Here is a 23,748-nt window from a genome sequence, read left to right as displayed (position 1 = left end):
TCATGATCCGCCTGTCTCGGCCTCCCAAAGTGCTGGGATTACAGGCTTGAGCCACCGCGCCCGGCCGAGCTAATTTTTAAAAAGAGATTTGGGGATTAGGATTAGTTCTTCACCTCTGACTTCCATCCACGTATCCAGTTACTGCTCAAAACTCAGGGAGCGGCTGATAGTGACACCCCCGAGATGTGCTCACAGCATCATTTTCCTAACAGAATCAAACTGCGAAGGAAGAGCGTCCTGGATGCAGGAAGGTGCTCGTTTCTGCCATTGGACAGATGAGGAGACTGAGGGTCTGAGAAGCTCTGTAACTTCCCTGGACCCCTCCTCCATCAGAGCAGAGCTGGGGGCACACAGGCCACTCTATTCCCTCTGCAGCTTCCCACCTTTCTCCGAAGCACTAGAAATCCGGGTCTTGTGTCTGCTTGGCAGGGTGACAGGGTAACCATGGAAACAACCGTACATGAGTCCTCAAAATAGACAGTTACTTCTGCTTATGACAGCACAGAGCCCACGGAAAGAAAGAGCCCAGAACACCGGGATTTCTTAGAATAGGGGGTGATGATGGCCGAGACCCTTTGTAGATCCCCAGCGACGTGCCTGGCCCGGTATTGGGTGAAATAATAACCGCAGCTCATTCCTTGCACGCTTAGTGCACACACATGCTGTTTTCCGTTTATACCTCATTAAACACTCAGCACCTATGATGGGTGTGTTATACTCTTCATCCTACAGATGAGGAAATGGAATACACTTGACCCTGGAATGATGTGGGGGTTAGGGGTGCGGACAGCGCCTGAACGCAGTTGAAAGTCCACACTCAACTTTTGACTCCCCTAAAACTTCACTCCTAATAGGCGACTGTTGGTGGGGAGCATGACCGGTAACATCAACAGCTGATGAACATTGGAAGAGACCGGTGTCTACCTGGATTTTATGCATTTGTGACATGCCTAACTTTTTCTTTTCGTGTGTGTGTGTGTGTGTGTGTGTATCTGAGGCTACAGGGTTCATCTGAGTTGTTTCCAATTGTGGCAAATCTCCAAAACGTTTTCAGTGTATGTATTGGGAGAACCACACGTCAGGGGACCCGCAGGTTCAAGCCTGTGTTGCGTGAGGGTCAAGGGGCAATTGTATACTCACTTCCCATCGCTGCGGGAACAATTGCCACGAGCTTAGTAGCTCAAAACAACACAAAAGACTGTTGTACATTCTGGAACTCAGGGAGCTAACATGAAGGCATCAGCCGCCTGTGTTATCTCTGGAGGCTGCAGGGTGGGCTGTTTTCTTATCTTTTCTAGCTACTAGAGGCTTCCAGAGGCTGCCTGCTCTCCTCGGCCCATCCTTCCAACCTCTGCTTCCATCATCCCATCTCTTTCTTCCATCTTTGACCTTCCTTCTTCCTCCTATACAGACCCTTGTGATAACATTGGGCCCATCCAGATTATCCAGGGTCACCCCCTATTTCAAGGTCCTTCACTTAATGACATCTGCAAAGCCCCTTTTGCCATGTGAGGTAACAGGTGCAAAGATTCTAGGGTGGAGGATGCAGATAGATGGCTTTGGGGTCATTGTTGTCTACTGCATTGAAGCACAGAGAGATTAAGACATTTGCCCAAGGTCACACAGCAAAGTAGAGTCAAGATAGAGCCTCAGAGAGTCTCATGCTTTCAGCCTGCACTCTTTCTCCCTTACTCATCACAGAAGCCTTGAGAACTAAAACTCTTACAGGAATTGTGGGTGAGCTGGGTTATTTTTCTTTTCTTTTCTTTTTTTTTTTGAAACGGAGTCTCACTGTATTGCCCAGGCTGGAGTACAATGGTGTGATCTTGGCTACGCCTGCCAGGTTCAAGCAATTCTCCTGCCTCAGCCTCCTGAGTAGATGGGACTGCAGGTGCCCGCCACCACGCCCGGCTTTTTGTATTCTTAGTAGAGACAAGGTTTTGCCATGTTGGCCAGGCTGGTCTCAAACTCCTGATTTCAGGTGATCCGTCCACTTCGGCCTCCAAAAGTGCTGGGATTCCAGGCGTGAGCCACTGTGCCCCACCTGAGTGGGGTTCATTTAAAGGGGTTGTGTGGAGTCAACTCACTCTAGTAATGGGTCTGCTGCGGAAAGACCAGCCCCCGCCCAGACCCTGTAGCTATCTGGGTGCGGGGCCAGGGCAGAGCTCCCCAGCAGTGGGAATAGCCCATGTGAAGGCCCTGTGGCTGGATACAGAGGCTGGCGAGAGGAGGTGAGGTCAGAGAGGTGTGTGGCTGGAGGAGGCCTCACAGGCCAGGGCAAGAGCTTCAGGTTTCCTCTGAAAGGGACGGGAACCACAGGGCCATCTGAGCAGGGAGTGGGCCAGCCTGGCCATGTGTTCACAGGATGCCTCTGGCTGCCCAGTGGAGAATAAGCTGAGGGGCGAGGTAGAAGTGGGGGCCAGCTGAGGGCAAGCGTGTTCACGCAGGTGAGAGACGCTGGTGCGCAGAGTGAGTGGCCCGTGCAGGTGGGGAAGGTGCTGGGCCCTGGCCCCATCTCAGGTGGAGCCTGCTGGATTTGCTGCTGGATTGGATGGAGAGGGAGGGAGGGTCCAGGATGGCTTCAGGCTCTGTGCAGAGACCAGGCTCCTGTGTGTGTGGAGGAACCACAGGAAGTGCACTGGTAAATAAATAGGCACCTCGGAGTGGGAAGGTTTCCATGAAGGGCGTCAGCAGCCCTCTGATGCATTGCTCCCCAGGGGCCAGGAGAGGTGTCCCTGGATGAGAAAGAGCCTGGGAATGGGAGCGGGGGTGCCACACCCCACAGTAGTGGCTGAGAGGAACCTGGCTGACGTCAGGACCCGTGTGGCTGGAACAGGTGGAGAGGCGGGCTCTTGTGTGCAAAGATGGGTTGAGGGGAGAGTGTGCCGCGGGCCTGGGGGCCACAGCTGGGCTTGAGTTTTATTTTGTTTGACGGGGCTCGATCACATGGTGCTGGGCAGGGAGTGACAACTGTCATCTCTTCATCAGTGAGCGCCTACTGTACCCACCCGTGCCCTTGTAGGAGCTCTCTGCCCCCTCCCCACTTTGTACAGCCTCAGGGGTTGGGAAGGAGGCTGCACAGGAGGCCCCTCCCCAAACAGTGGCATCACCTGGAACCCAGGAGCAACCCAGTGTCCAGGGGTGCTCCGGGATCCGTAACCCCCATTGTCCTTCTTCTGCTGCTCAGACCCTCCAAGCTCCCCCTGGAGCGCGGCCCAAGGTGAGGCCAGCAGGCTCAGGGCCACTCCACCCTCATGGATGGCCTTGTATCCCATCAGATCACAGGAGGGAACCGTGGCCAGAGTAGCCCGGAGCGATCACCACCTGGGACCCCATAGGTCCCTCTCCCCTCCAGGCCACCTCCTCCCGTGTTTCCCACATGTACCCACCTGCAGGTCCCTCGCACCCCATCTTTTTCTCCAGAGGCCTCACTGAGCTGCACTTGTCCCTGAATGCATGGCTCAAGCCCATGCATTTCTATCGTCTGAACCCAATCGGCCTCCACCCCAGTCCCAGAGGAGTGTCGTCCACACACTGACAACGACGGGAGTGGGGCACAGCAGGTGCCACCAAGAGGGCCACAGAGCAAGTGCCACAGGCACACAGGGGCCACCCCCAGGTTGGTCGAGGCTTCTATGCTAGGCCTGGAAACTGCAGTGGAACTGCCTCAGGTTGAGGAAGAAAGATGTCAGTGAGGGGCTGGAGCAGAAACGGCGGCAGCAGCACAAGCTTCTCTGCTCAGGGAGCAGGGCAGGGCCATGAGACAGGGTCCGTGCTAGGCAGAGGCGCCAAGATGGCCAGTGACTAATGACCAAGGCAGAACCCCTGGCCCGAGGGAGCTTACAGCCCCATGAGGGGACTCGGCCCTCCTGTCAGTGCCACAGAAGAAGGTGCCCAGCGGCTTGGGGGCAGCAGAGTTACCCTCTGCACTGGATTTCTTTAGAGAACATCTGAACAATATGCACGGAAAGCAGGTGTGAGCCTGGGGTTCTGGAGGATATATAGGGGTTGGTAAGAAAGACCAGCTGAAAATGGGAAAGGGATCTCAGGGAGAGACAATGGTATGAAACTAACTCCAGGAATCCTGCCATGGTTTTATTGAGCAGTTACTGCAAGCCCCGCACTGGGCCAGCGCCGTCAGACACGACCTCGGAAGAGGCCGTCGTGCTGCTTCTCCAGACGAGGGAAGCTGGGCTCAGAGAGGACCAGGGGCTTGTCTGAGGTCACACAGAACATGATCCACTCTGCTCTCTGCCCCCACATGGCAGGACAGGGGCTAGGGGAGGCAGGGGGAGATGCCTAGGGCTCAACATTGAGGAGATATTCACCCCCCGAGCCTTTGAGTGGATGCAGTGCCCCAGGGGCCCAGCAGGAAGGGGGCTGGAGTGTGCGGCAGAGGGGAACTCACGTGTGTGAGGCAGAAGCAGCAGGCTGGTTGGGACCCATTGAGAAGGAGCTGGTCAGCTACAGGTAGGAGCCTAAACCTTGATCCTGGATCCTGTGGGCACTGGGGAGCCAAGGAGGGCTTTAAGCAGAAGGAGGAGCTGTCGGTTGTATGTGAGGCTGGAAAGGAAGGCGGGCACCCGCTCTCAGGCTTCACCTCCCGTTTCCTTTGATTCACAGGTCCGTCACAGCCGCCCCACGCGGTGGTTGGGCTCCCCAGGTCCCCTCCACCTTGGCCTGAGCCGGGGGTGGGGGTGGGGAGGGCTCTTTGTGCCCACAACACCGTGCAACACGAAGGGAGGAGGGGATGTGGTTGTCAGGGAACCAGCTCCAGCCACGAGAGCCATAATTATGCAAAACCATTAAAAAGAAACAGGATGGAAATTTCGGCTGATGGAGAGCTCTCCAACTTTTAAATAATTAGGGCGTGGGGAGTGGGTTGAGATGGGACTGGGCCCATCACAAGTGACGGAGGCTCTGAGACACGTTTCTTTAAACCCATGGCAGGAATAATTACTGTAAAACGTCCTTAGTGATTCAGTCAATTATAGGGGAGACCCCTTATCTCTTGTTAACGCTTTGAAGGAGGTGCAGCGGTGTGTGTGTGTGTGTGTGTTCGCGTGTGCACTCGGGGCCAGGGATTGATACGAAATAGCAGATTCCACTATCTTTTGCAAAAAAATCTATTGTATCAAAAATTTCATAGAAATGTCTAAAAAGAAAAAGAGGAACTTTTAGGAATGGGTTTTCAGGCACATTAATATCCCTTCCCATCTATCTTTTGCATTTCTGTTCCTTGTGTCCTTAAAAACCCTCAGAAATGCCCGAGTACAGCCAGCAGTGGGGTGACAAGGGCCACTATCGTTTGGCTTTCTGTTTCCACCTATCGATTCCATTGTCCCCTCAGCCTTTGATCTTTGCGGTTTTTCCTCCTGGAGGCTGGTAGGAGCTTAGGCCATTTGCTCTGCCCTGTGACACCCAGCGCCGGTGCACCCTGTGATTCTGGCCGCATCCACCTGCAAGTCATGCTGGGAACCCTAGACCAGCCCTCCAGGTTTGGGGGAGTCTGATCTGAGAGACCCCTGAGCGGGCGAGGGGCTACTAAGGCCACTCCCAAAGTCAGCCTGCAAGAGGCCGCCCTGGCTTAGTTTTGGACTCACCTCCGCCTCACCCCCAAGTGGCAGAAAGCCTAGTTAAGGCCAGACAGGGTTCCCGCCACTCACCTGGGCAGGTGCTGGGGGCCACCAGGTCCCGCTGAGATTCTGTTCCTTGTTTCCATCTATTTAGCCACCAGGGGTCCCTCTTCTCTCAAGCCCTCTCCCTGCTTTTCCCAAATATGAGGTCTCTACCCAATGCTAATGGAAAGGCAGCACATCACCACCCCTTTAAGGAATCAAGCGTTCAGAGTGATTTTCTTTACTGTAGGCATCAGAGAGAAAAGGGAACTGCGGTTGATCCTTCTTTGGCTTAACAAAGAAAAACTACAGATATATATATATATGTATATCTCTCTCTGCAGAAACAACGATGCCAATTTAATTATTATTATTGGGGCACAAAACATTATCATGTGAGATGACCAGTTAGAACTCAGAGGTTTCAGAAGCTCAAGGTGACCCTCAAGGAGATTTTACTACCCCTGCCCCACCCGTCCTACTCTGCAGGCAGGGAGGGCTTGGAGGGAGGGAGGGAGGGAGAGAAGTAGGCAGGGAGGGAGGGAGGGAGGAAAGGAGGGAGGGAAGTCAGTAGGGCTGCAGCACTCATCGTGCACTGGGCTCACTCTGTACAGGATCTTTGCTGCCTAAGGCCCTGCCTGTACCCAAGGTGGTGCCAGGCCTGGCTGCAGCCCCCTCCTCCCGCCCCTTCCTGGAAAGCACCCTTGACTCCTGTTGTAGAGAGGAGCAAGGCCAGGGCTCAGGGAGGTGAAGGCAGTCAAGGCCACACGAGGGGCTCAGGGATTCAGACCCCGGCAGCCTGTTCCCTCCCAGCTCCCCCTGCGAGCAGCCTCACCCCTCCTTTCCATGGTGCTGGTTTTCTTTCTGGTCCTCCCTTCAACATGCCCTTGTGAAAAGAGGAAAGCTCGGGCCACTGAGCAGGGCATCCCTTTGAACGGTGGAGAGAGATTGAGGTCAGGAGGCAGGCCTGGGGACCGGGGGTGTGTGGAGGGGTGGGTTGGGCTCCTGGAAAAGGAGGCGCCTACTGTCAGTTTTGAGTTTTGTTAATTCAACACCTGCCAGCCTGACAGCATTCTAATTCCAAAATATGACACCACCTATTACTGGATAAACTGGGCTCCCTCACCTTCCTGTTCTTGACACCAGGACTGGAAGGAGCGACCGCCTGCCCTCAGGATACCCGGTGCAGTGCCGCGGCTTGGAGGGCAGAGGTGTGGGGTTGAAGGCCACCACTGCTCTTCAGAGGCCATGGAGAGGCTAAGGACGGAGCTCTAGAGCTCCTGAGCTTCAGGGGTCTGCTTCAGAGACAGGTGTTTGGAGGCCTTGCTCTCAAGAGAGGTTGTGGGGGCAACCTTCCTCCTGCCTGCCTGCTCTGACTTGGGGGGATACCAGAGGCATGAACATAAACGTGGGAGCCTTTTCCTGCCCTATAAGCAGCTTCCCTCCCCTCCCCTCACCTCCCCGCACACAGTGGCCTGGGATCAGGGTGGTGACACCTGGACTCTGCAGCCCTGGAAGACTTCCTTCCTCATGGGGAGGGGACTCCAGCCTCCTCCCTGCCCTTCCCTACCTCCTTGACTCAGATTTCATCCTTCCTGTCTCTGAAACCTCAGTGGCTCCCGTTTCCCTAATGGTGACTTCCTCACCCCTTGCCGTGGCCCATGAGATCCTGGGTGGGTGGCCCCTTGCATCCCTCTTCCCCCTGCTCACTCCTTTCTCTGTCTGCATGGCCCTCAGCGTGTCCCTGCCTCAGGGCCTTTGCATGTGCCATCCCTTCTGCCCAGTGCACCCCTCTCCAGGCATCACCACCGATCTCTCCCCAACTTTACCCAGATCTTGGTCAAACAGCACCTCCCATGGAGGCCCTATCTACCTAAACTACCAGCCCCCAGTGCCCATCTCCCCACTGGCTCTTCCTCCCCAGTACGTGCTGCTTCCTGGCAGTTCAGGGTGCCACTTGTTTTATTGTCTGTCTCTGCAAGGAGAATGTTGGCTGCACGGGAACAGTGGCTTTATGCTGGTCACTGTATCATCCCAGGGCCTGGCACAGAGTAGGTGCTGTTTGGATTGGCTGAGTGAGTGAGTGAATGAATGAATGAATGAATGAGTCCATCAGGGCGTCCACTGGGCCCTGCAGAGGGGAGCTGGACGGGAGTTGTATTTCTGGAGAGGCAGTGGCCAGGTACAGTGCCTACCTTGGACGGGAAGGAGAATGAGGTGCTGCCGTTTCCCATGAGGAGATAAGGGACTGGGACAGACCTGGGAGGCAGGACATGAGACCTTGTGGCTGAGAGGGGCCAGCAAGGAGGGGCCTCTCGGGAACCTCAGGGCACTGTGATCAGCTCTGCCTCCCTGTTTCAGGGGTAGAAACCAGAGCAGGCCAGCAGGCAAGGCTGCCACTCAGCCGGTTTCCATGGGGACAGCTGGACAGGTTGTCATATGTTTAGGTCCTTCCAGATTGGCTGGTGAATGGTTGTCAACCCTACCATCACGTCCTCTTCCCATGGCTCCCTGGGTCTGTCTGTGGCCCAGGTCCTAGGGAGTTAGTGCCTGGCCCAACAGGGGTCCTAGTCCCCACACTACTTCAGCCCCAGGGTCACTGCTACCAGTGAGACAGATACCAGCAGAAATGAACTTAGAGACCTTGTCCCACTTTGGGAACCTCTGCAGTTCAGGAAGGCCAGGTTATGGGGGTAGTGGGGAGGGGACACTCTCGGGGGAGTCCTCATTGACCACTCTGTCCCAGTCTATAATTGTTCAGGGTGGGCAGCAAACTGTTGCCTTTAGGGACCAGATAAGCAACTTCCTGTGTGGAGCAGGTGCTCCCAGAAAATAGGAGATGGTCAGTGGGTGGCACACAGGAGACTGTACCGCCTCCGTGACTGTCAGATTTGATTTTGTTACAACCCCCGTGGCAGTGAAACAAAACCCACTGTGGACAGGGCTCAGCCATACCTGCCCAGGACACCGTGAACAGAGAGAACTACCCACCCAAGGTCCCAGGGCCAGGTAGTGTCAGAGCCACAAGCAGTGCCCAGCCCGGTAGAGGACATTGTCCAGCACATTTGAGAATGTCAGGACACCTTTGCAGTCTGGCATTCAGCATCACCAGTAGGGGGCAGTAAAGGGCAGCACATCAAGTATAGATCTGGCTTCAAATGCCGACTCTACCACTTTCTTCCAGCATTGACTCCCCAGGCATGGGTTTTAGCCAGCTGCTCCTCCATTTTCTTGGCTATGAATGGGGATAATAATGGCTATTTCTACACACACAGAATCTTACCAGGCTCCTTTGCTCATTGAGGAATGAATGAATGACTGAATAAACAGAGCATGGGCCCAGGTGCAAAACAGCGTCATCTGTCATGCCAACCCTGTGAGTGAGAGCAGCCCAGTGACGGCCATTGCTTCTCTGTCTCCACAGTCTTTGAAGAGCCCGAGGACCCCAGTAACCGCTCCTTCTTCTCGGAAATCATCTCCTCCGTGTCTGACGTGAAGTTCAGCCACAGTGGCCGCTACATGCTCACCCGGGATTACCTTACAGTCAAGGTCTGGGACCTGAACATGGAGGCAAGACCCATAGAGACCTACCAGGTGGGCACCACAGCAGGAGACCTCCAATCCTGGGTCTTTTTTCCCTATGCTGAGATCCCCATGGAGGGGCCTTCCTAGCCAGGTGTGGCTTTCATATGCCCAATTTGTAGGTGAAGACACGGAGGCTGAAGAAATCCAGCAACTCATCCTCACACATAGCTTGGCAGAGGGTCGGAGTGCTCAGTCCTGCCTCACAGGGAGCTTCGGATGTCCCTGAACAAAGGCCCAGGGGCCTCAATTCAAGGGAGGAGAGAGATGTGGGAAGAGAGATGAGCGTCAGGCTGGGCCTCAGTGGAGTATGTAGATGATGGCTTCCCTCCTCACCCCCGGGAGCCTGTATCGGAGCTGTACCATTAAAGTGGGTTAAGCGTTGCCCTCCCAGGGTGCATCTGTAAGTAGCGCACACAGAGGTGAACTTGGCACATGTTTCCTTTCCAGATCCTCAGCACAGGCCTATAAGCCCAGAGTATAGGTGAAGTCCGGGCCCTTCTTGGACAGTATTATTTATTATCTTGCTCTTTTGATCCATGCAGATATGTTAGGGGGTAGACAACAAAACTCATGTGATGTTAAAATAAAATGTGGACTTCAAAGAAATGTGGGATGGCTTCAAAGCCGGTTCCAGTTAGGTGGGGAGATCAGGGAGGCTTCTTGGAGGAGGTGGCATTTGTGCCAGGCCTTGAAGGATGAGTAAGATCCGGCTGTGCAAACATGGGTGGGAAAACACCGCATCAGAAACCCCAGCTGGTTCCTCACGGTGTCACTCCTTACACATGGGGTACCACATGCTTGACATCTGTCACCTCCATTCCTTACTTCCCGGTGACAAGGAGCCATCATCCCATTTGGTGGAAAGGGAACCCGGGCACTAAGAGGTGGGGAGATGAGGGAGGTGTCTCTGGGCTGGGCGGTGACAGATTCAGAGCCCAGGCTCAGAGCCCTACGCTTTCCTTTCCTCCCTGCCAAGACCTGGCGGGGAGGTGTCCTGGGCGGCACAGGCCCCTCTGGGAATGGGTGCAGATGTCAGAGGGTGGGCTGCTCTGATCTGACTCGGGCCCCAGAGGAACAGTGCACGCCCCTGGAAGCCGCACACCCACAAGGACCGCTATGAGGACCGCCCCTTTGTCAGCCATGTGTGTATACTTGAGTTCTTGCGGCTGCCCCAGTTCCTCCCTCAGGCCCCCTCCTCACACTGCATACCCCAGGCAGGACTCAGCCCTCCTCTGTCCCTGTGGGAATGGCGGAGACCCCAGACTAGGAGAGGGACAGGATAAGCCCGACTCAAGCCTGCAGGAGCAACTCTCTGGCTCCCTGTGGAGGCAGCTCAGGGAAATGAACATTTCCAACCCCCGCTGGCCCCTCATCCAGTCGCTTACATCCATCCCTGTGGTCATCCAAGGCCCTTGAACCCCTGAAACTACGTGGAATGTTTTCTACCGGCATTTTCAGGGGAAGGGGGCACAGCTTTCCGAAATTCTCATGAAGGACCCCACGAAGCAGGGGAATGACTGCTCTGAAGGGTGAGGCCCTAAGCTGGGCACTTGGCATCTGGCCCAGCTGATCTATTGATGCTAAAATAATAGTAATAACTACATAAAAGCAGCACAACAACCAACATTTTTTGGTGGCTTATGATGTGCTAGAAATTGTGTGTAGCAGGACTGTGTTCGGCTGGTATGCAGTGCTTAACAAATCGTGGCTGTTTTTCTCCCACCACAGGGAGTCTTGAGAGGGCACTTCAGGAAGGTGGGGGTGCTCCATGACCCTGGCAGCACCACAGTGGTTCCTTCTGTGATCCAGTCTGCCATCATTTGGGCGTTGGTTTTCCACCTTCATATGTGGTACCTCGTGGTGGCAAAGTGGCTGCCACACCTCCACGCACTTTGCCTACATTCCAGGCAGGAAATAGGAAATGTGCTTTATCTCACCCCTGGGGTCTATTGCGTGTTTCACTGTGATTGTATAATCTTCCCCAGAATGCTTCTCAGAAGACTTCTTATACCTCATTGTCTAGAATGGGTCCCCAGCAGCCACCACAGTGGCTGGGAAAATTAATAGTTTGACAGCCTCTGTGGTTGAAGAAGGAAGGGGTGAAGGGGCTGGGGATGGGTGTTGAATGAGCCACACTGAGGTAAGTCCATAGTAGACTTTGCCTCATCCAAGCCTCCCAGCTGTCCTGGGAGGTAGGGCCGGTGTTCTCTCCATCCCATTTTATTGGAAGACCATTGAGTTAGATGGCGAATCTGTGACAGAGCCAGCAAGCAGCAGACCTCAGATTGACATTCACTGTCTTTCTCCAGAGCTCTTCCTCACCCTGCCACTAGAGGGCAGGAGAGACTTAGTGCACGGGAGAGAGAACAGCATGCATATTTGGAAGCATGCAGCACTAAGGCTGCTGGGACTGAGTAAGGGGGACACACAAAAATGCAGCCCCGGGATGGGACATGAACACTAAAACCTGCTGCCATTCATCCCCCTTGATTTTAGTTGTTACACATACTGAGCCAGTACCCTGTGCCCAGCACAGTGCTCGACCCTGGGCCCAGAGAGAAGGAAGAACCTCAGCCTCACCTTCAAGGGTCCCAGACAGACAGGAACACAGTGACCCTCAGCCTGGTGGGGCTGCAGCCCAGGGGCCCAAGGGGAAGGCTGGGGTCACCAGGAGGACACGGGGGCTGGGGAGGATGAGCAGGGCCCCAGGCGGGAGTCCAGTAACCTTGTCTAACCATCCTGTCTGCAGTGAATAGCAGGCCCCTCCTCCCAATCCTGCTTCCCCTAATGCCACTCTGTTTTCCTGTGTAGCCCTTACCACTGTGTTAGTCAGATGGCTCAGAGAAACAGAAGCAACGGGATGGGGAGAGAGACTGAGAAAGAGAGGGAGATTTGAAGGAATCGGCTCATGGGGCATGTTCTAAATCTACAGAGCAGGCCAGCAGGCTGGCGACCAAGGGCAGTGATCGTGCGAGCCCACAGGCATCTGTTGGCGGAATCCACCGGTCCTCAGGGAGGTCTGTCTGTTCTGTCAGGGTCTTTGACTAATTGGACGAGACCCCCTACATGACGGAGGGCAGCCTGCTTTACTCAGTCTATCAGCTTAAATGTTAACCTTCCCTACAAAATGTCTTCACAGAAACACCGAGGATCTGGGTACCATGGCCCTGCCAAGCTGACACACAAAATTGATATTCACACCACCCTTCACGTTTTCTGTGTTCATTGGTTGTTATTTTCAACTTCTGGGAGTTGAAACCAGGCTCCATGGCACCCAGTTACCTCCCCTTCCCCACCCAGAGGGCAGAGCCCGTGCGCTATTGTCCTGGCAGCTCCAGCCCCAGCAGAGGGCTGGCACTCATGAGGCCCTCCGGGTGCCGGGCTTGTAGGACCGGCTGCAGTCAGGTGGATGCGGGTCATGGGATGTCACCATCTCTCCTGTGAGGTCCGGGAATCGTGGGGAGGGGTCCTGGTCAGCCTCTTAGAGGCTGTGTGACCCTGTGAGCCTCAGTGACTCATGCGGTGGACAGATGAGAAACCTGTGTAGGTTCCCTCTTCCCCTTTCTTCATGGCTGCCACCCTGTGTTCTTGGTAATCATTACCCTCAAAAGGCCTGCCCTGCACTTAATCCCAGAACTACTGTGGGGTTCGCCCTCTTATCACTTTAAGTTTGAAGAAACTGAGGCTCAGAGAGGTGAAGTACTTGTCCAAGATCACACAGCTGGGAGGGCAGAGCCAGGACCTGGCCCCCAGGCAGTCCTGGCCCCTGTGCTGTGGGCGTTCTGTTTGTCACAGTAGACTCTGCTCCTGGGTGCTGCTCCCGTCTCTGGCCACAGCTCGGAGGTCAGCCATGTGCCTGGTCGCCTGGTCGTGGGCCCCCCGATAAGATGAGCAGGGCTGTATTGGGCTGTGTCAGGGCATTCAGACCCTTGCTGAGATGAGCAGGGCTGCGTCGGGCCGTGTCAGGGCATGCAAACCCTTGCTGCTCTTTGAGACCCTCCTTGTGGAGGGGCCAGGATGATCGGGGTGCCCCATCCACTCACCTCATCCCTTCTCCCACCAGGTCCACGACTACCTTCGGAGCAAGCTCTGTTCCTTATACGAGAATGACTGCATTTTCGACAAGTTTGAATGTGCCTGGAATGGGAGCGACAGGTAAGCCCTGACCTCCGCCCACACCTCACCTCACCGTAGGGAGGGTTTCTTCCCTGCAGGGGCCTGGGCTAGGATCCCGGTGACCGGCAGCACAGGGCTACTCAGCCTTGATGGGTCCAGGTGTCCGGGTGGAGCCCATGCTTTCCAGAGCAGGTCCAACTGTCAGCGTTCAGATTCAAGGGGCAGGACATGAAACTTTCTTCATCTTCTGTCACTGAACCTCACAGCCATGTTGGCGCCTGCCCTATAGGCAGTAGTGGGAACATATTTAGTTAATTCAGGGGCCCTAGTGATGTGCTCCCCTCTCTCAGCTTGTCAGGGGCGAGGGCTGTAGCCCAACACCTGGTCACCATCATCTATCCACACCTGCATGCCCTGAGACAGCCCTGCGCCCCTATGGCTTTGACCATCGGCCTACTCACCCCTCTTCCCATCACCACTGCTGTCTCCCTCTCTTCCTGGTGACACCCCACTCAGGCCCGCTGAAGCTCGGGGGCACCTCGGAGCCCCTGCACCCTCCAGGGCTGGTCATAACCCACAGGTCCAGCTGTCTCTCAAACTCACCTCCTTGGAAAGTGGCCCCCAAGTGCCAGAAGTGAGTTCCTGTGTCTCCCTAGCCTGGGCTCAGCCCAGGGTGGGTATAGACAAGGGGGTCGTGGCAGGGGCCCCTTACCTCTACCCGTGGGTCCTTACCTCTGTGTCTCTTCTCTGGGATTCTTCCTCCATTCTGGAGGTGGGAAAATCCCTCCTCTGCCCTCCCAAATCACATCAGCTTAGTGCTCAGGCTCCTGCCGAGTATAAGATTCTGAAATGGACAAGCCTATTCTCCATCTGTGAGTTTCAAGCTCAGAAGCTGAGAGGTGGCCTCTCAGTGTCTCCTACAGCTGCTTCCTCAAGGACCGGATGCCTCCTAGTCCAGCTGCCCAGATCCGGAAGTGGGTCTCCAGGTGACAGACAGTGCGGAGATAAAGACCACACTGGCTGCTAGATCAGAATACCACCCGTCAGGAGCCCATGTACTGTCACCTCTTCCCTGCAGTCCTGTCCAGTGTGGTGGGCAAGGAGGGCAGAGTGAGAGCCAGCAGCCCTGACTCGGGCGTCACCTGGTGGGGGTGTCCACTCTGTGGATGACATCAGTCTGGCTCTGCCAGACCTCTGAGAGTGGCCGGCACTGTGGTGGTCATGTGAGATGACTATGCTATGACTCTCTGGCTCTGGGCACAGGACTGGGACCATCAGGGTTGGTGTGTGGGATAAGAGGAGGGGTTGGACATGGCAGGGACAGGACTAGGAGGGAGCCCCCTGGAAGCAGGGCTGGATCCAAGCAGGGGGCCAAGCCATTGTGTCCAGGGAAGGAGATTCCTGAGAGCTGCCAACATCCTGGAGCTCCCCCTGACCACGCGGGTCTCTGAGCAGAGCCCGAGCTCAGGCGAGGGGCCGGCATGGTGATCACAGGGGGCCACTAAAGGATACTTAGAAAACCAGGATGGAGGCCTGGCCTGGGGCTGGACTGGCACAGCTGGGTCGGCAGGACACAGGACCTTCTCTCTAGGCCCTGCCCCCAGATAGATCCCAGACACCCCCAGCAGACAGGGCTCCTCCCATGCTCCTGAGCTGCAGGCCCTGACACATTAGGGGTTCCCTGGTGCAGTGGGCCCCAAGAGGGTCTATTCAAATCAGAGGAGAGGAACCTGCAGCTCTTGTGCATTTTGGGGGGTAGGTCCCCACTGGTTGCGACCCACAGCCCATCCTTCCTTCAAGCTACCACAAGGGGGCACCCACGGCCAGGTGACGCCTGCTCCCAGGACTGGGGAAGCCGCGAAACTCCTCCAAGCTGACAGTGGTGTCCAGGCCTGGGCTCTCCTGTCCTGCCTCCCACCTGCAACTTCCTGCGTGCACTTTACACGCCAGCCACGCCCTGTCCTAGTGGTCCCCCACCCGCCTCCCTGTTTCTCGCTGCACACCTGGCTCTGTCTGCCCGGTTGGAACCTCTGTCCTTGTTTACCTCCCGCAATGGGTGGCATGCCCTGGGGGGCTACTATGACTCAACCTGTTCTGAGCCCTTCACTGGGACGGCAGGTGCGTCCAGTGGCTGTGGATGTTTCTAGAAGGCATAGAGGTGTGCCACCTCCCACTCTACTTTGAGCACTGTTCTGAGAACAACATGCCCCATGGTCAGGAGTCCAAGATAAACAGATCCTGGGTCCTGCCTTCCAGGGGCTCAGAGGCTCAGGAGAGAAGCAAGGATTCCCCCCCAGTCCCCGCATCCTTGCAGACCAAAGCAAACTTGAATCCTCGCGGGCTCCCAGTTGCTGCCCTCGTATTCCTGTTGACCCCCTCTGACCATTGGCCCGGCCCACAGACCGCCGCGGCTGCTGCATGGTGGCCGCCCGATGGACCCTGCAGTGGGGCTTCCCAGCGCCGGCAGAACACGGATGGGCAGCGCGCTGTGGAGAAGCAGCAGCTCTCCTGCTGGACTCCCTCAGTTTCTGGTCCACATTCTACCCCTCTCCACCGTGTGCTTGAGGAAGCCCCTGGGCCTCTCTAAGTCAGCTCAGCTGGAAAGTGGTTCTAGGAAACTGTGACCTTTGTGGCCGCTTTGGGGATGAGACCATGTGTGATGCCTTCAGCAAGATCCCAGTTGTATAGGCAGGGGTCCCAGTGATCCTGCGTGGACTATCATGTTGGCAGGCCTGCCCTTCCCCTGGTTACCCACCTGGAGGAATCTCGCAGACCCTCCCACACCCAGCTCCAACGTCCCCTCCTCCATGAAGCTCTCCTTATCTGTCCTGCCTGGTGGGAGGGATTTGTGCCAGCTGAGCGTGCTCAGGTGCAGGAGTCAGACACGCCTATACTTGCTCAGAGAAGTCCCGGGGCAAGGCTTCCCCAGGAGCTCATGCTGTATCCGTAGGGCCATTTTCTTCTCTCTGTGCTTCCCCATCTCTGTTTCTCCCTGCTTCTCCTTACACACTAGCCTCGTCCTCTCCCTCTTCGGAGATGACTCCCAAATCATTCCCTTTCCATTATCCTCAGCCAGCAAACCCCTCCCAGGGACTGTGTAAAACTCTCATGGAAGGATCTGATTGGCTCTGTGTGGGTCACATGCCCACTTTTTGAACCCAGTTGGCCAGGCCAGGGGGCGGAAAGAGCACTGTGATTGACAGCTCACAGGGATAGGGAGTGCAGTGGCGCCATCTCAGCTCACTGCAACCTCCGCCTTCCGGGGTCAAGCAATTTTCCTGCCTCAGCCTCCCAAGCAGCTGGGATTATAAGCCCCAGTGGGGATGGGGTGGGCAGGAGCCTTTCTGTCCCCAAAGGAAAGAGGAGGGGAGCACTGGGGCTGAAAGCAGCCGGCGTTTTGATCCCACGTGCAGATGAGGCTAGGAGAGGTGAAGCAGCTCACCTGCCCTTTTCCCTGTTAAGGGAATCTTCTGGAATTTAAGAAACCTGCATGAATGTGAGGAATGGCTCTTATGGTGCTGCGGCTTGGTGCTCTAGGATGAGAGGGGCCCCCTCCCTCTCCCCCAGAGCACGTGTCAGCTGATTTCCACACTGAACAGAGGGAAGATCAGGAACTGTGTGGGTTGCAAATAACTTTAATTATGTCGCTCTCCTTCCACTAAATGGATCAGAAGAGCCAGCGTTGTGTGAAATCACGCAGGTTCATTATGTGAACTGTTCCCTGAAGAACAAAGGGGGCTGCCTCCCCCTGTGCCAGCGCGGGGAGTGTGGCCTCCCCCACTCAGCCTGTGGTGCCTGGGCAGGGTCCTTCTGTGGGACTCATTCACCCAGCCCCACGCTCATGTTGCTTCCCTTGTCCCAGGCTCTGAGTCACATATAAAGCAGGTGTGGCTTCGGTCACATGGACGATTAGGATCGAGAAGTACCTGGTAAATAACAAGAGACAAAGTGCCCCAAGCCCAGCACTGTGCGGGGTGTTCAGCCTGCGTCCCCTGATTTGCACTCACCAGGGGCTGCATTCCCTTGTTGACCCCAATATTGATAGAAAACTAAGATAGGGTGCGTGCCAGGGTAGGGCAGAGCTGGGATCCAGACCCAGGGGGACTGGCCAGAGCCCAAGCCCCTGACCACAGTGCCTGAGCTCACGTGTGAGCTTTTGTCCTCTGTGCATAACTCGTGGAGACCCAGGGATCCGCCTGGTTCTGTCTCAGAGCAGTGTTAACCTCAGGAAGCCCAACTTGGCTTCCAAAAGGAAACAGGGTTTCCTCCCTGAAGAGCCTTCAGCAGGACAACTTCTTGATCTCGTGGCTGCTTTTTGGAATGCCCTCTTCCTCCCCGCTTACCTCGCGCACCACAGCTGCTCCAGGGCCCTGCAGAGGCCAAACCCCAAAACCCTTCCTCTGGGCGCAGGCCCACAGAGCTGTGCTTTCTCTCCTGCCTCTTACTACGTCGATGAACTTATCCTTCCTCCCACCAGCAGGATCCCCTCCTTAGGAGCAGGGAGAGCAAAGAAATGGTGTGGAATTCTCTTTAGCAGGATGGTGAGGGCGGTGAGCCTCTGCACGTCAGCACCGCTCGCCCCGTCCCTCATGGCGATGCGTGTTCCTTTATTCACCTGACTCCTTGGGACAGGCGGGCCCCTGGAGGGAAGCAGGGCCTGGTGGTTCTCTGTCCCAGCTGCTTCCGTGTCTACCTCCTGCTGTGGTCGCACAGTCCCTTTGGAAGGCCAGGGCTTTCTCTCCTGGACTAACAGAAATTACAGGAAGGCATTGTCTTTTCTTTTCTTTCTTTCTTTCTTCTTCTTCTTCTTTTTTTTTTTTTTTTCCGAGACGGAGTTTTGCTCTTATTGCCCAGGCTGGAGTGCAGTGGTGCGATCTCGACTCACTACAACCTCGCCTCCTGGATTCAAGCAATTCTCCTGCCTCAGCCTCCCGAGTAGCTGGGATTACAGGTGCCCACTACCATGCCCAGTTAATTTTTGTATTTTTAGTAGAGACGGGGTTTCATCATGTTGGCCAGGCTGGTCTCAAACTCCTCACCTCAGGTGATCCACCCGCCTCGGACTCCCAAAGTGCTGGGATTATAGGTGTGAGTCACCACGCCCGGCCAGGAGGGTATTTTCATGATGATTGGTGCAGAGCATAAAAATGATCTTAGCTCCTGGCCCCAGAGTCTACGTGTTGGTGGCAGCTGACATGTGAGGGGATATAAGAGACCCCAACAGACAGGGGAATAGAGGCAGGTGTGCGTTCCCTTTCCAGGGAGTGATGGCTCTGTCGGCTCTGGGCTTGCTTTCTTTTCTGTTTGTTTGTTGTTTTGAGACAGAGTTTTACTCTGTCACCCAGGCTAGACTGCAGCGGTACAATCACAGCTCACTGCAGCCTCTGCCTCCCCAGGCTCAGGTGATCCTCCTGCCTTAGCCTCCCGAATAGCTGGGACTACAGTCATTTAAAATTTTTTTTTTTTTGTAGAGGTGGGGTCTCGCTATGTTGTCCAGGCTGGTCCTGAACTCTTAGGCTGACGCGATCCTCCCACTGGGGCCTTCCAAAGTCCTGGGGTTATAGGTGTGAGTCCCCACACCTGGGCTTATTTCTTGAGAAGAGGTTTGTGCTCCCCCTCGCCTGACGCCTCTCCTTCTCCCACCAGCGTCATCATGACTGGGGCCTACAACAACTTCTTCCGCATGTTCGATCGGAATACCAAGCGGGACGTGACCCTGGAGGCCTCGCGGGAAAGCAGCAAGCCCCGGGCTGTGCTCAAGCCGCGGCGTGTGTGCGTGGGGGGCAAGCGCCGGCGTGACGACATCAGTGTGGACAGCTTGGACTTCACCAAGAAGATCCTGCACACGGCCTGGCACCCGGCTGAGAACATCATTGCCATCGCTGCCACCAACAACCTGTACATCTTCCAGGACAAGGTGAACTCTGACATGCACTAGGTACGTGCAGATCCCGGCCCCCGCCACCCAGCCTTGCGCAAGTCATCCCCGACATGATCTTCACAACCGCAACGCAAGGAGGGGAAGGAAGTCACAGCGCCAACGAGGACGGCCACAGAGGTGGCAGTGTGTGGACACAGGAAGCCTGAGCCCCCATCCCTACCCCAGCTTCCCTAGGCCAGAATTGTGTTTGGCAGTAATTGTCTGTTTAAAAAAAAATAAAAAGGAAAGGAAGCGTTCACCGCCACGAATCATAAAATGGACATGACTGTGGAGTCTTACAGTTCAGGGTTCTTTCATTCACGTCCCTTCACCGTCTCGGTCTGCGGTCTTTACCACATCAACAGGACTTTTTATGCGTCCGGGTTAATTTTTCACTCCAGTGCGTCCTGCTGCAGGGGCCGGAGCTGATGGGAGCCGCTTCCCCGCCAGGCCTCACCGGTCCCAGATCAGGGCTCCAGGGACAGATGACGAATCTCAAACGAGCCAGCCAGGGGGTCTTTTGGTTATACATGGGGCAGTTCGCCCTGTCTCAGAGTTGATGATCTCACCTTTGTTTTTCGAATGGTGAATTCATGCTGAGAATTTGCAGATGCAAGCTTCTTTCCTAGGTTTTCTGAACGTCTTGAAACATCCCAGGTCCCAGATCTGGTTCTGTTTCCCAAGAGGAGCGGGGTGGGGTTTGTCTTCTGCGTGCCTGTGTCCTCATCTGATTCACCTGCTGTTTGCTGAGCCTCTCCTGTGTGCTGGGCATGGTGCTCAGCCCTAGAGGCAGTTGACTTACCCCCTGCAGCCCTCCCTGCAGCCGCTTTCCCCTCACCCTCCAGCATTCACTGGGCACCTTCCTGGAGCGGACACTGGCTCCCATTCACGATTTTTTGGAATCTTCCTCCTGACTGTGAGGTGGGTGTTCATTCATTTCCATCGTAAGCACCAACTTCTTGAAGCGTGCCAGGCTCTGGGCTGGATGCTGGGGATAAGAGGAAACCTTAGGATCCCCTCTGTCCACGAGAAGAAACTGAGGCTCTGAGCAGATGCACAGGTCACCCATGGCAGGCGCCCGCCAAGCAGTGGTGTCAGGAGCCCGTCCGGGTCTTCACACAAGGTTCTCTCCAGTCCATCTCGTGGGTGGCTCATGTTTAAGTGACACTCGAATGGAAGGTTTGGAAAGGAATGCCTCTCTGTCTTGGAAAATAGGACATGGCAGACTTGGCTACAACAAGGGTCCAGGAGAACTGAAATGCAGGATGGAAGAAGGAGAAGACCCCTGGAGCTCCTTGCTCTGCTTGGTGGCTTCAGGAGTACGGCCCTCCCCGGGACTCCACTTCAACCTGGGCTTGCACCCTCCTTGAGCCAATGCACTGAACTGCCTCTGAAAGGAAATTGCATGTTCTGACCATTTTAGGATACCTGTACTTTAAGGACCACACAGTCCCAGAGGACATGTCCCTCGGGAACTCTGCCCCTCTGACAATGAGGGCCACAGAGAAGGTGGTGCTTCCATGGTAGATGCTCCTGTTCTGATGATACCACACCTGCCCACCGCTCTGAGTCGGCTTTGCTCATGGACTCACAGCAGAACCACGTAGTTTGGCATTTTGATTCAGAAAGCGAGGAGCAGAGACCCAGCCAAATCCAACCATTTTGTTTTGTTTTGTTTTTTTACAAGATGTAACATAACCCAGGAAATAGACCCAGCTGAGGTTATTCTCAGTGGATTACAGTAGACTTTTGTGTGTGTAAAAGCACAAAGTGCATGTGTACTCACTTCTGGCCATATAACATGTACACAGGGAAATGGATCATTGTTTTTTTTTTTTTTAATCAACGTGAATGAAGAATGTTTGTTTATATATCACTATAAAATCCAGTTGACCTGGACAGTATTATATGTACATATCTATTCTAATTAAATTTAACAATCAAAGGATTGGATTACATTTTTCCCCCTTGTAAAGAGGTTTGAGAATGTGGTTAATTGTATAGATAGTGTGTTGAAGCCAAAACCCAGCTCTGAGGGCCTTACCAATTACTTGGATATTTGCTGCGATCCATCTCCCTTTGTGAGTCAAATGTTAAGAGAGGAAACTTGTATTTGCAGCTAGAGGTTACTGTCACATCATAGATTTAACATTTACCATCTTCAAAGTATGAATCTTACATGTTCTTCAAAAGGAGGTCTTAATACGGTTCCTAGTTCCTTACTTCTGTTTTAAACTTTGGGTACCAAACCAAAAAGGAGAAAAAAGAAAGGAAAAGATCTTTTTTGAGGAAAAGTATGTCTTTGGATCCCTGGAAAATAATGATGTCCAAAGCAAATTGTGAAGATAAAATGTGTGTTAAGAAAAGGTGTCAGTGGGAGGGACAAAACCAGAAATGGCGGAAGGACCAGCGTAACAGTCACAGACTTGCATCCCTGCTCTGCTTACATTTTCTGGTCTTCTCGAATGTACGGGCGTTCACATGGTCATTGTGAAGTTGTTGGGTTTTTTAAATTTAGCTCTTCTCTGAGGACGAAGCTCTTGGTGATGGGGGTGGTGGTAGGGGTGGTGGAGGTGGTGGTGGTGGAGGTGGGGGTGGTGGTGGTGGTGGTGGTCGTGGTGTGGGATACATGGTGGTCAAGTTGTCAGCCCTGATCAGTTTGGTCTCTGTAACTCATAGGTGCATTCTTTTTCTCTTTGGTGTCTCACAAATTACCCAATTGTTGAATAAAACTATAAATATGTTAATACCAGCTTTTTCCAATAAAATAACAAATGTTACATCAAAAACGAGGCCCAGGATGCTGTTTGTTTTTAATGAGTCCAATCTCATGGAGGTGGAGCCCATCAGGAGGCAATATGGCAAGTGGGGATGCCCATGGGCTTTGCACTGGGAAGCTGGGTTCACATCAAGGGTTTGCTGCCTCTAACTCCTAATTCAGCTCTTAACTTTCCCTAGCTCTGAATTCATCACTGAGGAAATGGAGCTAATAGGACTCCCTATCTTGTAGGTTTGTGGTGGGAGAGAAAGGGCAAGATTAACTTGGATAGTGCAAAACACAGTGCTTGGCACACGACACTCCGTAATGATAGTTGTCTTGTTTTGTCTTGCATCAGGTGCGCGTGGCCCATCATGATCTCCACACACACACTCTCCATGAGAATATGATACAGATGAGGAAACTGATTCAGAGAGGTTAAAGAATTAGCTCACAATCACACAGGTAGCACATAACTCCTCATTCAGTTCTCCCCCACAGACGTGCCTGAGGGTCCCAGAGAATGGAAGCCTCGGGGGAGAGAAACGACAGGGTACCTGGATTCTTCAGGAAGCCAGAGAGGCCCCGCCCCACCTGCCACAATTGCTGAGCTAAGCAGGAGAGTGTGTGGGTAAGTTTCCCTGCACCCTGCCAGGAGCCAGGCCCTGCCTCTGGATTTCAAGAGGGAGTTTTGGGCTTCAGGTTCAGCAGGAGGAAGGCAGGTGCTGTTCTGTGGGTCTGCGGACAGGGGCTTTATTGGCGCTCAGTTCCACAGCTGCAACCTTTAGCTACAGTGCCAAGTGGAATATAGTTTTCAAAACTCTGATAATGAATATCTGCATAGACATAAGAGAATATGGAAAACATAGCCATGGAAACACGTGGAGACTCTAAGGAAACCATGGAAATTAGAAGCATGATTGCAAAAATAAAGATTTCTGCAAAGATTGGAAGATATGGTTGAGGAAATTTCTCAGGAAGTAGAACAAAAAAAATCAAGGAGAATCCCAAAGAAAACAGATGAGAAGAAGGGATAACCTCGGCCGGGCGCGGTGCCTCACACCTGTAATCCCAGCACTTTGGGAGGCCGAGGCAGGCGGATCACTTGAGGTCAGGAGATGGAGACCAGCCTGGCCAACATGGTGAAACCCATCTCTACTAAAAATACAAAAATTAGCCGGGCATGGTGGGGCACGCCTGTAATCCCAGCTACTTGGGAGGTTGAGGCAGGAGAATCCCTTGAACCTGGGAGGTGGAGCTTGTAGTGAGCCGAGATTGCGCCACTGCACTCCAGCCTGGGTGACAGAGTGAGACTCTGTCTCAAAATAAATAAATAAATAAATAAACAACAAAGCTAACCTCCTCTAAGAGGCCTCAGCACACAGATATGAGGAGTTCAACAAAGAAAATGGAGGCAAGAAAATATTCAAAATTTTTCTGACCTGAAGAATCAAACTTTGCAGATGAAAAGAAACCACTGTGCCTGGCACGATGGCAGAAAGCCCACCCACTTCCAGGGCCATCCCTTTGAGGAATCAGAACTCAGGGAGACTGAGAACACTGTAAACCATGGCTTAGGAGAATCAGAATACGTCTTCAGGCTTCCCAGCAGCAATAAGGGAAGGGAGCGCTGCTTTCAAACTCTAAGAAGAAATTTTCGAACCTCAAATGCTGGCTATGCCCCTTCAAACTATTGATTACACTTGAGAGGGAAACAAAGACGTTTTACCCACGCGGGGTTTTGTACCAAT

The 23,748-nt window shown here is 54.1% G+C and overlaps 1 protein-coding gene across 1 annotated transcript in view; it reads left to right on the top strand.

Annotated features, from left to right (window-relative positions):
- Positions 1-21,185, top strand: part of PPP2R2C (protein phosphatase 2 regulatory subunit Bgamma) — a 154,031-nt gene extending 132,846 nt beyond the window's left edge. The window contains exons 7-9 of the mRNA XM_010370045.2: positions 9,043-9,212; positions 13,267-13,358; positions 18,966-21,185. Of these exons, the coding sequence (XP_010368347.1) occupies positions 9,043-9,212; positions 13,267-13,358; positions 18,966-19,257 (554 nt within the window). The 3' untranslated portion in view covers positions 19,258-21,185. The remainder of the gene's footprint in view (positions 1-9,042; positions 9,213-13,266; positions 13,359-18,965) is intronic.
- The last annotated feature ends 2,563 nt before the right edge of the window (positions 21,186-23,748 follow it).

Source organism: Rhinopithecus roxellana, chromosome 2 (assembly GCF_007565055.1).
Source record: "Rhinopithecus roxellana isolate Shanxi Qingling chromosome 2, ASM756505v1, whole genome shotgun sequence".
Taxonomy (NCBI): domain Eukaryota; kingdom Metazoa; phylum Chordata; class Mammalia; order Primates; family Cercopithecidae; genus Rhinopithecus; species Rhinopithecus roxellana.
The sequence above is the reverse complement of the archived record's forward strand: the minus strand, read 5'-3'. Positions and strand labels throughout refer to the sequence as shown.